The sequence below is a fragment of the Oryza glaberrima genome, chromosome 4 (assembly GCF_000147395.1).
Source record: "Oryza glaberrima chromosome 4, OglaRS2, whole genome shotgun sequence".
Taxonomy (NCBI): Eukaryota; Viridiplantae; Streptophyta; class Magnoliopsida; order Poales; family Poaceae; genus Oryza; species Oryza glaberrima.
In genome coordinates, this window is record NC_068329.1 from 31,245,175 (window position 1) to 31,256,618 (window position 11,444).

The 11,444-nt window shown below is 44.6% G+C and overlaps 3 protein-coding genes across 3 annotated transcripts; all 3 read left to right on the forward strand.

Moving 5' to 3' along the window:
* The first annotated feature begins 58 nt into the window (after positions 1–58).
* On the forward strand, positions 59–5,898 carry LOC127771302 (probable receptor-like protein kinase At1g49730). Its single transcript, XM_052297183.1, has 9 exons — positions 59–342; positions 711–1,262; positions 1,338–1,622; positions 2,048–2,309; positions 2,391–2,443; positions 2,533–2,600; positions 4,347–4,436; positions 4,518–4,602; positions 4,838–5,898. The coding sequence occupies exons 1-9, from the start codon at positions 246–248 to the stop codon at positions 5,365–5,367; spliced, it is 2,022 nt and encodes a 673-aa protein (XP_052153143.1). The 5' UTR covers positions 59–245; the 3' UTR covers positions 5,368–5,898.
* An 883-nt stretch (positions 5,899–6,781) lies between these two features.
* Positions 6,782–8,312, forward strand: LOC127772241 (uncharacterized). The gene is made up of 2 exons (XM_052298251.1): positions 6,782–7,480; positions 7,568–8,312. Exons 1-2 carry the CDS (start codon positions 7,007–7,009, stop codon positions 8,039–8,041), a joined length of 948 nt encoding a protein of 315 aa, XP_052154211.1. The 5' UTR covers positions 6,782–7,006; the 3' UTR covers positions 8,042–8,312.
* A 1,459-nt stretch (positions 8,313–9,771) lies between these two features.
* LOC127771097 (uncharacterized) lies at positions 9,772–11,440 on the forward strand. The gene is made up of 2 exons (XM_052296922.1): positions 9,772–10,631; positions 11,067–11,440. The coding sequence occupies exons 1-2, from the start codon at positions 10,173–10,175 to the stop codon at positions 11,220–11,222; spliced, it is 615 nt and encodes a 204-aa protein (XP_052152882.1). The 5' UTR covers positions 9,772–10,172; the 3' UTR covers positions 11,223–11,440.
* Positions 11,441–11,444: the final 4 nt, after the last annotated feature.

Here is an 11,444-nt window from a genome sequence, read left to right on the forward strand (position 1 = left end):
GGTAGCAAAAGATAGGGATTGTCACGGGGAGACACCCACATAAAAGCGCAGAGCCCCAAAAGCAAATCCTTCCTTGTCACCACCGTAGTACCTGTACCACACCCAAGAGAAGAGAGGGAGAGATTCAGGAAAAAAAAAAAAAAACAAGAAGAAGAAAACCTCGGCCGGCGCAGCCAAAACCCTCCTTCACTCTCTCTCCTTCAACACTGAGCTGAGCTCCACACTCCGCGCCGCCATCCAGCCAAATGCCCCTCCTCCGCGGCGGCCTCGTCTCCGTCGTCCTGCTCCTGCTCGCCTCCCCCTTCTTCTTCTCCGCCAACCCCGCAGCAACCGCCGTCGGAGGTCAGTTACCTTCTCCATCCATCGATTGCCTTATTTACTCTAGCAGAGTAGCAGTATTTGTGATCCGCTCCCCATGCGACTGATTACTGTACTAATCACTACCTGCCTTCCTGCTTTCGATACTGCTCATGCCCGATTTGATCTTCCCAACCCTATATACCATCCCCATCTTCTGTAGTACGAATATAATGCCCAGTGTTTCATGCCGCTTAATTGCTACTCACTTGATAACTGCCCGTTTTCTTCTTCTACCTGAGTTCCTACTCACTTGATTCAATGCACATCATCAGACGCTTACCCATTTTCTGTTGCTTCCCAATTACTAGCACTACTTTTCTCTCTACTAAATCCACCGCGTTTCTCTGCAGATTGCCCTTTGGATTTTAGTTGGGCCAACTTCACATTAGCTTCAGCCGCGTGCTCTGATCCCACACAGCGGGCGGCATGCTGCCGATACATCAATGCATTCGTCGCCATTTCCATGGCTCGCTACGCCAATGCCACCGGCAGGCTGGGTGTCCCTCCGGCCTTCTCTGAGATATGTCTTAGCTCTGTATCCGAGACATTCAAGCTACGGGGAATCCCCACCGATGCCGATGTCTTCTGCGGGCTGGGACCCAAGATAAGGGTCTCATATCAGTGTGCCGGACGCGACACCGTCCTTGAAATGTTGCAATCCCCAAATTTCAATGACGTTGTTGGAAGCTGCAGGGGTCCTCTATCCTTGGATATCACTTGCAAGACCTGCTTGAATTACGGCATTGTTTACTTGCATCGCCTCATTGGCTCGGATGATAACGTTGGTCTTAGCGTCTGTCGGAACGCGGTTTTTGTCACACTTGCAACTCAACAGGGCATTTTCTCTTACGACGACATTGTCAAGTGCTTCTTCGGTGTACAAGGGATCACAATTTTTCCAGGTATTACTAACTTACTACTGATGCATTCTGATTAAGTTTAAAGATGACCACTCTCTAACTTGGGGAATTTACCAGGGCCATCATCTGTTACATCGACTCCAGCTTCTTCTCCAAATGTGACAACCCCTGTTGATGCTCCAGCTCCAAAGACCAAAACTGTTCTGCAGAAACATCACCAGCCTTACCGGATTACAGTGATACCTGGGATAGGGATAGCGGTTATATTGCTTGCTGTTCTGCTCCAACTTGTCTTAGTCATATTGATTCGTAGAAAGAACAGGGAATTGAAAAATGCAGACCTTCATGCTCAGAACCCAGAAAATGCATTCTGTCAGAGTCAATCCTGGAGATGTCCAGAAGGTTTGTGCACTTGATTCTATTCAACTAATCTATATCTAACACCATATTTCACATTACTAAAAATGCTTTAAGCTAGTAAAAAGGTGGAATTTGGTCTTAACTTGTTTATGGTCAGTAAATCATGGTAATCAGATAGTGTGATGTCTGCCTGAAACTTGCTTAGGTTCTTACGCTACGTTGTTATGCCCAATGTTGATGCGCGCATAAGATGTTCTAATATCAGTGTTTATCAACTGCTTTATGCATTCCTGCGTCAAACCTGTTATGTGAAAAAAATCTAAAAGAAAGTCTGCTATTTATGAGTTATAATGTTGTGCATCAACAAGTATAGCTTTGGGCTTTAGCATGGCAGTAATAAAAACTAAACCGATCACCTCATCATTCTGTTGTCTCTTATCGAAACCAAAGTGTTACCTTCTTTTCAGGTCAATCACCAATGTTCCAAAGGTACAGTTACAAAGAGACAATGAAAGCAACGAACAATTTCAGCACAGTTATTGGAAAGGGAGGTTTTGGAACAGTCTACAAAGCTCAATTTAGTGATGGATCTATAGCTGCCGTAAAAAGGATGGACAAGGTATCAAGACAAGCTGAGGAAGAATTCTGCCGAGAAATGGAGCTTTTAGCTAGGTTGCATCATCGCCATCTTGTAACCCTCAAGGGCTTCTGTATCGAAAGGAAAGAAAGGTACGCTGGTATCTTTTTGTCCTATTGTACTACAGAAGTACAGATTTTACACTGTGGTCATATTATATATGTACTTGTCAGGTTTCTTGTCTATGAGTACATGGCAAACGGAAGCCTAAAGGATCACCTACACTGTATGATTGCTTTGTATATCTTGAATCTTCTGTACATATAATTTATATTTTTTAATTGCTGTTAAGTTGTCCAATTTGAATTGCTACAGCATCTGGAAGAAAGGCATTAAGCTGGCAGTCTAGACTACAGATTGCAATGGATGTGGCCAATGCTCTGGTATGTTTGCTTTAGTTAATGAATCTGCTTCCTTGGCCTTATGAATGTCCTTTTGTGTAGTTTAGTCAAAACATGAGAAATGCACCATTGAGCAAGCATACATCAAGTTGGGTCTCTACAGTTCAACACTGCTCTAGCACCTGCAGTTTTTAACTATTGTTTTACTTAACACTAGATCTGTGCTCAAATTTTGTTGCTTTACCTTTTGGGCCTAGGTTAATGATATTATTTGATTCCAGTGAAGTGCACATATTAAAGCTGCTACAGCATCTAGATGAAAAGTGCACTTCATGAGATACTAGGTGAGAAATCACAACGGAATTTCTCATGAGAAAAAAAAGTTATTATTGAATCAGCGCGAGAAACACACATCTCTTGCCTCCTCTTCTGGTCTCAACAAGATAGAAGTCTACTGAAGTTTTAGTTTCTCAAATACTGGTACTAAAGTTTGAGAAGACATCAAATCCATTTTTTAGAGATTGCCCCTGCCTGAAAGTCCTATTTTGCAATTTGATCTAATAATGTACTCCCTCTTATAAGGATTTCTAGGTTGTTTAGTGGAGATTAAGATTGAGAAGAAAAGACTTTAGCGCCCCTCAATAAATATGGATAGGAGGGGGTAATATGGGAAAAAAATTGAATGGGATGTGATTAATGGGACTAGTAGTACTGTGCATAGTGCTAGAAATCCTTAGATTTTTTTTAACAAGATTCAAATGCTAGAAGTTCTTATATTTTGGAATGGAGGGAGTACATTATTTCGTGTAGAAGAACGTGATAGCATTTTGCCCCCTCCTGGGCTCAATTTCTAGGTGAGCCACTGCTACAGTAGCATGTAGGAGGATCAGCCATTCTTGTTTGCATGGGAAATATTGTGACGAGCAGCCATTCTTGTTTGCATGGGAAATATTGTGACGAGTATAAAACTACTGACCAATAAATATTGTTCTGACTTTTGTATGTGGTCCTGCTGTATATAACTTGTCAATTTGACATGGTTGACCCTTTTTTTTTTGTGGACCATTTGCTACTAAAGAAATCTTCAGTGGTCTGGAATTATGGTGCTTTCTTTGCATTTCACAAATTAGCTTTTGCACTTCTGCCCTAAGCCCATCGTGTCGAGAGAGGGTATCATTGACTAATTACACATAGCCAACTTTACTCAAGCTGAGGCATTTGAAGTTCTGAACTTGTTTTGGACTGTAAAACGTTGCTTCGGACTGGTAACTCCCAATGTGTTATTCCGTCCGTTTCATATTATAAGTTGATATGACTTTTTTCTTAGTCAAACTTCTTTAAGTTTAACCAAGTTTATAGAAATATATAGCAACATTTTCAACATAAAACAAACCATCAAAATATATTAAATTTTAGTTTCAATAAAACTAGTTTGGTGTTATAGATGTTGCTAAATTTTTCTATGAATTTGGTCAAACTTAAATAAGTTTGACTAAGAAAAAAGTCAAAGTGACTTATAATATGAAACGGACGGAGTACTATGTTTTTTCCATCTGCTTTCTTCTGGCTTGAGCTGGCATTGCTTGTTTACCTGCCATTATGTAATGCACTTTGAGAAGAACCAGGGTGAAAATTCCTGGATTTTGTTGTCCAGAATTACACTTGAGCAATTGAGCTATGTTCAATAAGTTCCATTGATATTTCACGTATTTGTGCATCGCATATAACTCCCTTTTCTGTACATCTTACCTGCATTATGGTGGATAATCATGTTTGTTCGTCATGCAGGAATATCTCCATTTCTTTTGTAACCCTCCACTCTGCCATAGAGACATCAAGTCGAGCAACATTCTTTTAGATGAGAATTTTGTTGCCAAGGTTTGGTCATGTGATATGATGATAACTTCTGGCTGTAATGATTTGCCGTCGCTGAAAAACCCTGCTGAATCTTGTATTTAGGTTGCTGATTTTGGCCTTGCACATGCATCAAGAACTGGCGCCATCAGCTTTGAAGCTGTCAACACAGATATAAGAGGGACCCCAGGTAAATTTTATAACATGATTAAATTAAAATAGCTATTTAGCAGATTGAATTCATATTTATTGCCTAAAAAAATCATTTTTAGTGATATTTTACCACGGATCTGCATTGAGTAATAGGAGAACAGTTGACAACTGTTACGAGATTGCATTAATGTAAAATAGATTTGAGAAATGGCACTCTCCATACACGAACATTGAGGACAATTTGCTCATCTCTCTTACTGAATCAACTGCAGGGTACATGGATCCTGAATATGTGATAACTCAAGAATTGACAGAGAAGAGTGATATATACAGCTATGGTGTGCTCCTACTGGAGCTTGTTACTGGTCGGAGAGCAATCCAAGACAGCAGGAATTTGGTTGAGTGGGCACAGGGACACTTATCATCCGGAAAGATCACACCTGAATTTGTGGACCCAACGATCAGGGGCTTGGTTGACATGGATCAGCTGCATTTGGTAGTTAGCATTGTCCAGTGGTGTACCCAGAGAGAAGGGCGGGAGAGGCCATCCATTAGACAAGTACTCAGGATGCTCTCGGAGAGGCTGGATCCAGGGAATGGCAGCTTTGGCGAAGGCATGGAAGATGCAGAAGGGGGATTTTATCCTCGGAACAGCAAATGTGGCGTCCACCGGAACGAGCTGATTCCGCACAGTGGCGACATGAGGTCTCTCCATTCCTCCTCGAGCACAACAAGATCCTACTGCAGCCGCAGCATGTTACTTGAAGGTGGCCAGGCTCACTCTCCGCCGGAAACCCTATGACTCTACGTCATTGCGGTTCACTTGTAGCCATGAAATTTTTGCTCTATCATATTCTTGAGGCCTCTCTGTTGCGTACGTGCTTTCACGGTGAAGCAAGTCATAGCATCCGACTTATACCGAGAGCAGCTTCTGGTGAAAATTAAGTTTTGGTGAGAGTGAATTGGCAGATGGTATGATGTGCAATTTGCTGCTGTCTGTGTAGTGTGGTTGGTTGGTGTGGCAAAGTCAGAAGCCAGAAGCGAAGACTACTGTTATTATTGGTTGATACTGGAGGCAAAACCATGCATGCACATACTATTATATGGTGTTGCAGATTAATTTTACCAGATCTGCTGTTCTGGTTTCTCAAGTCTGTACTTTGCAATTCTTTATAGAACTGTTACTGCGACGGTGTGTTTTCTTGTTTGTATTTTTTTTTCTTTTGCTGTGAGACATGTCACTGTGAGCTTGTTGGCAAATGGTTGCAAGCGGCACGAGGTTTTGGGCCAGTGGGCAGAGAAACAAATCCAGACAAAACCTCGAGATCCCATCCTTGCTGGATGCATGCTGATGATATATGCTCCTTTTCTTTTGTTTCTCTGATTGCTGTTAGTTGTTGATGAGATGGAGATGGAGATGCATAAACTACCTTTTTATGGTCAGCGGTTGGTGCCGCACAATTGTCTTTAAATTATTTGTGTCAAGTGATTAATGGTGGTTGGAAGAAGAGACTCTAATTAAACACATAGGAGTATGCAACATGTGGTTGCTTGCAATGAGGGCTTTTGACTGTGACATGTATACTCTGTAATTACAAGCAGTAGATGGTAGGTGTATGTGTGGGACTGGGAGGGAATGGTAGGGTAGGGCAGGGCAGAAGAGGTGAGAGGAAAGCAAGATCCAGCTGCGAGCGAGTGCGAGATGGTGAGCTGGCTGGGAATGGGAAAGCCAGCCTCGCATGAACTGTCGGTCCGTCCGGCTCTCTCTCTCTCTCATGCCGCAACCGACGAATCCCGGCACATCACCGTCACATGGCCATACCAGTGCTCTGCTCACTTCCGTGTAACATGCAACCACCCACTTTATACGGAAAATTTGCATTTTCATTTTCACCCCCCACATTAGCCTGTTAATAATCCTACAGAATAAATACTAGCAGTACTTTCCTCCAATAGATAGTAGTAGGATATAACTTCATTTATATAGACTAAAAATGATTCTTTTTTGAAGGTATAATGTGCTACAAACCAAGTGTAAAACTAAATACTAATTATGCATGGTAGTGCAATGTTTGTACTCCACTAGTAGTGCTGCTAGCTAGTATCTGAAAAAGAAACTAAAAATTAGTTGGCCTCCAGAGTCCAAAGAGCACCGACGCTTTGATCCAACTAACACACGCTGCTTCCTTTGCTTGCCTATTCTTTAATTAGCCGCGGCCTTCCTGCCTTTGTCACGTACTACTAGTGCTATTCATCACTGCATTAGATTTAGGAATCTCTTCTCTATAGTTATTAGTATTACTCCTACCACGGAGTGGTCATTAGCTTAGCTAGTGTTAGCGAGCTCCACTTCTCTCACTTCACCTAGTGATTGCCAGATCAAGAAGAAGCTAGAGAGAGAGCAGAGGAGCAAGCAGATCAAGAAGAAGAAGACGAGGAAGATGCACGCCAAGACGGACTCGGAGGTGACGAGCCTGGCGCCATCGTCGCCGCCGCGGTCCCCGACGTCGCGCGGCGGGCGGCCGGTGTACTACGTGCAGAGCCCGTCGAGGGATTCGCATGACGGGGAGAAGACGGCGACGTCGGTGCACTCGACGCCGGCGCTGAGCCCCATGGGGTCGCCGCGGCACTCGGTGGGCAGGGACTCCTCGTCCAGCCGCTTCTCCGGCCACCCCAAGCGCAAGGGCGACAAGTCCAGCTCCGGCCGCAAGGGCGCCCCGGCGGGGAAGGGGTGGCAGGAGATCGGCGTGATCGAGGAGGAGGGCCTCCTCGACGACGAGGACGAGCGCAGGGGCATCCCCAAGCGCTGCAAGTACTTCCTCATCTTCGTCCTCGGCTTCGTCGTCCTCTTCTCCTTCTTCGCCCTCGTCCTCTGGGGCGCCAGCCGCTCCCAGAAGCCACAGATAGTCATCAAGGTAACTATTCTTCTTTCTTCTTCATTTGATTAGTACTTCGTAGAATGAAATGACAAATAAATAATGGTACTGTTGATTATATTGCAGAGCATCACGTTCGAGAACTTCATAATCCAGGCGGGGACGGACGCGTCGCTGGTGCCGACGGACATGGCGACGACCAACTCGACGGTGAAGCTGACGTACCGGAACACGGGCACGTTCTTCGGGATCCACGTGACGGCGGACCCGTTCACGCTGTCGTACAGCCAGCTGACGCTGGCGTCCGGCGATCTCAACAAGTTCTACCAGGCCCGGAGCAGCCGGAGGACGGTGAGCGTGGGGGTGATGGGGAACAAGGTGCCGCTGTACGGCGGAGGGCCGACGCTGACGGCGGGGAAGGGCAGCGGCAGCATGGCTCCGGTGCCGATGATCCTGAGGACGACGGTGCACTCGAGGGCGTACGTGCTGGGGGCGCTGGTGAAGCCCAAGTTCACACGCGCCATCGAGTGCAAGGTCCTCATGAACCCCGCCAAGCTCAACAAGCCCATCTCCCTCGACAAGTCCTGCATTTACCTCTGAATCCATCATATTCATTCATTATTATCACCTGCTCCTCGGATCACCTCCATTCCTGCTGCTTCTTTCTTCCTTTCTCTCTACGATCTGATCTGTGCATTCTTCCTTTTCTTTTTTCCTTTTTGCGGATCCAACAACAGCCATAAATATGTATGTACTGTATTTCCCAGTCAGATTCGTTATTATACCAAACGATCAATTCGTTGCAGATTGATGAGATCGATCGATCAGGTGGCAGAAAATGAAATACACAGAGCTGAGTATGCTTATCTTTCGAGATTTCCCCTTGTGTACAGTCGTCAGTATACATATGCCAATGATTGTTGCAAACTACCAGACCAGCACATACGGAGTACTACTATACAATCAATCGGTGGATGTAGATCCATTGATGTGCATAGCGAGGCTGACTAGGACCCGTCCTTCCCCTAGTCTCCACAAATCCCAAGGGCCTGTGTAGATCACGTGAAGTTTTTCACCCTGTTATATCGAATGTTTGGACAGAGTATTAAATATAGATAAAAAAATAAAGATTGCATATAAATTACGAGATAAATATTTTAACCTAATTGCTCCATGATTTTATAATGTGGTGCTACAGTAAACATTTGCTAATGACGGATTAAATTAGGCTTAATAAATTCGTCTCGCGGTATACAGACGGATTCTGTAATTTGTTTTGTTATTAGTCTACGTTTAATACTTCAAATGTATGTCCGTATATCTGATGTGACACGGTAAAAATTTTCACCCCTAAATCTAAACACAGCCTAAATCGCCGCCGCCGATCCATCATCAGTGGAACACCTTGGAGACGTTCTCAATCGCGTCGTCTCGCTGTCGACTGAGGCTGCTCTGCCCAGACGTCAGGCGGTGCGCGGTAGGTATGCCCTGTCCCATCAAGATGATAGGAGACACAGCAGCCGGAACGTCATTCCCGCGCATCCAAGCCTCCATTCCACAACCATTAAATGAAGAATGACATGGACCCCCCCTCCATGTCGGCTTGCGTCAGCCGGCATGATTTGATGGGCCCCGCTCGACAGCTGATGCTCAGACGATTTCCAAGCTGTAGCGCAAGATACACATTTAATATAGAGAATGTTTGCTCTCTTGCTGGACGGCACGCCCAACTCATGTAATAACCTCTTGGAGTAAAAAAGGAGGTAGACGTCTAGTGAGAGGGAGGAGAACAAGTTAGAATAGGAACACTTAACCCTAACTTGTACACCAGAGATTCAGAGGCTTTCAAATATCAGAAAAATCATCATACACAGAAGTAGGGTATTACGCTTCTTAGTGGCCCGAATCTGTATAATCCCTTCTGTCTCGCCCGCTAGATCACGTGCCCGACCCCCTCGATCCCTTCTAATATTCCCAGTTCCTCAATCTACACTCGCTACCCCTAGCCGAACTGAAAAAGGAGGGGCCTCTCGGTCCCCAAACAAGGCCTTATGCTGATTCAATCCGGACCGGGAGTGACAAGTATAGCAAGAAATTTATGATAGATACAATAAGAGGTCAGGATTTATTCCGGGCCAGGAACCAATTTACTTATGATAGGGACAATAAGAGACCGGGAATCAATCCACTAGTCAAGAGGTATGGAACTAATTCTGGTCTCTTATTGTCCTTATCATAAGTAAATTGGTTCCCGACCCAAAATAAATCCTGATCTCTCATTGTATCTTTCATAAATTTCTTACTAAACTTAGTTATTGCCGGTCCGGATTGAATCAAAGCATAATCGAACAAGGCCTCGGATCGCAAATCCCCTCACGCGCAATCGCGCAATCTCCGCTGCTTCCCTCCCATCGCTCCTTCTCATCGGCATCAGCATCGCCATCGCTATTCTCCGAGTATCTTCCCCTTACCTTGGCGGCATAAAAGAAGGAAAATCTGTCTCCTCCGCTCCTTGCGCCGCCAAGACGAGTCGCAGCTGAACAAAACAAAGGGAGGAGAGGCGCCTTTCTGATTCATCTTTCTCTCCCATCGGGACTACTTTTGTCTGGATATTGCTTGCGTTCGTTCGTTAACCCTAGCTTCTCTTCTAGATCTGGAAGAGACTCTTCTTTTAATTTCAGAATACAAGTAACAGTTTGGGGGTTCTCAAGTTGGATCCGCCCCTGCTCCCATGGTGACATCCGATGAAGATGCTAAGAAGGCGTATGCTGATTTCGAGAAGAAGGTCAAGAGGACGATCTATATTGATCATCTTTCCCCTCAAGTCACAAGCTCAGTAATTAAAGCAGCTCTTGCCCAATGTGCAAATGTTGTCGATGTGGAGTTCATTGTTAATTACACAGTCCCGTATGACATTCCTTCTGCTGCATTGGTGGAATTGGATGACGAAATACAAGCTAAGGCTGCACTAGACTTGATGAATGATTTCCCTTTCATAATTGGCGGGATGCCAAGGCCTGTAAGAGCTATATGTGCAAAGCCCGAGATGTTTCGGGAGCGCCCTCCTCACCCTGGCATCAGGAAAGAGTTCCGGTGGGTAAAACAAGAAGATGGAACAGAGTATCAAGGAATGAAGAAATTGAGGATCCTAGCAAAAAGGCAAGAAGTAGAAAATATGGCACTCATAAAGGTAAATTAGTGACTCCTTTTTAGATGAACTATTTATTTCACTGCTTCTAAGAATCGCCATCTTATGTTTGTTTTATGCTCAGTACGCCTTAAACAGCATAGTTTCTGCGTAGTGATATGCAGTTATGAATCAGTTGGCAGACCATTGCTCAGGAGAATAGTGGGGTAGGCCACTAATTTTTTCGCCGGGACATTGTAAATTGTAATTTAGAAATGGATAATTGAGTACACATTCTGCATTTAACACGAGTAACTATAACCGTAAGCGCGACTGGAGAACTATTATGCGCTTGCCCAGCGTTGTTAGTCCAAGTATTGTGTTTGTAGCAGGACAGTATTTTGGGATCTTGATGCTATTGCTTACCAGGACCAAGTTGCTGTTGTTTTGATCTTGTAACATTGCATTGATGTGTTTTGTTTGTGTTTTTTCTGCCAGAATCAATTGGAAGAGGAGAAGGAGCTGGCAAAGCAGCAACAGGAATTACTCGATGGAAATTACAATAAGTACGACATGCTGGAGAATGTCGTACAGAACGGAAACATGAAGAGCCTAGCTCAGCATTATGGAGTCAGCCTGGCCGATGAGTTTTGACAATCCAATCCATGAGCTGCTCGCTCACTCATAAGTCCGGTCTAGTTCCCGCCTTCCCGGTGCAGCAACATGCCTAATAACCTTTTTTTTTCTCTCTCCCTCTCCCTCCCCACCTCTCTCTCTCGGCCTTTAGGGCAGTGATAAATCATGTCAATGTGTGAGATGAAGTAATAATCCAATGACTGGTTTGAGGCACGCATTAGGCGTGATCAAAGGCATATC

Bases quoted from the DNA above. Each gene is read 5' to 3' on its own strand.
- LOC127771302 (XM_052297183.1), top strand. From the start codon at position 246: ATGCCCCTCCTCCGCGGCGGCCTCGTCTCCGTCGTCCTGCTCCTGCTC. The intron at 2,444-2,532 runs GTATGATTGCTT...GAATTGCTACAG, and splicing joins CCTAAAGGATCACCTACACT to CATCTGGAAGAAAGGCATTA. The intron at 4,437-4,517 runs GTTTGGTCATGT...TCTTGTATTTAG, and splicing joins ATGAGAATTTTGTTGCCAAG to GTTGCTGATTTTGGCCTTGC.
- LOC127772241 (XM_052298251.1), top strand. From the start codon at position 7,007: ATGCACGCCAAGACGGACTCGGAGGTGACGAGCCTGGCGCCATCGTCG. The intron at 7,481-7,567 runs GTAACTATTCTT...ATTATATTGCAG, and splicing joins AGCCACAGATAGTCATCAAG to AGCATCACGTTCGAGAACTT.
- LOC127771097 (XM_052296922.1), top strand. From the start codon at position 10,173: ATGGTGACATCCGATGAAGATGCTAAGAAGGCGTATGCTGATTTCGAG. The intron at 10,632-11,066 runs GTAAATTAGTGA...TTTTTCTGCCAG, and splicing joins AAAATATGGCACTCATAAAG to AATCAATTGGAAGAGGAGAA.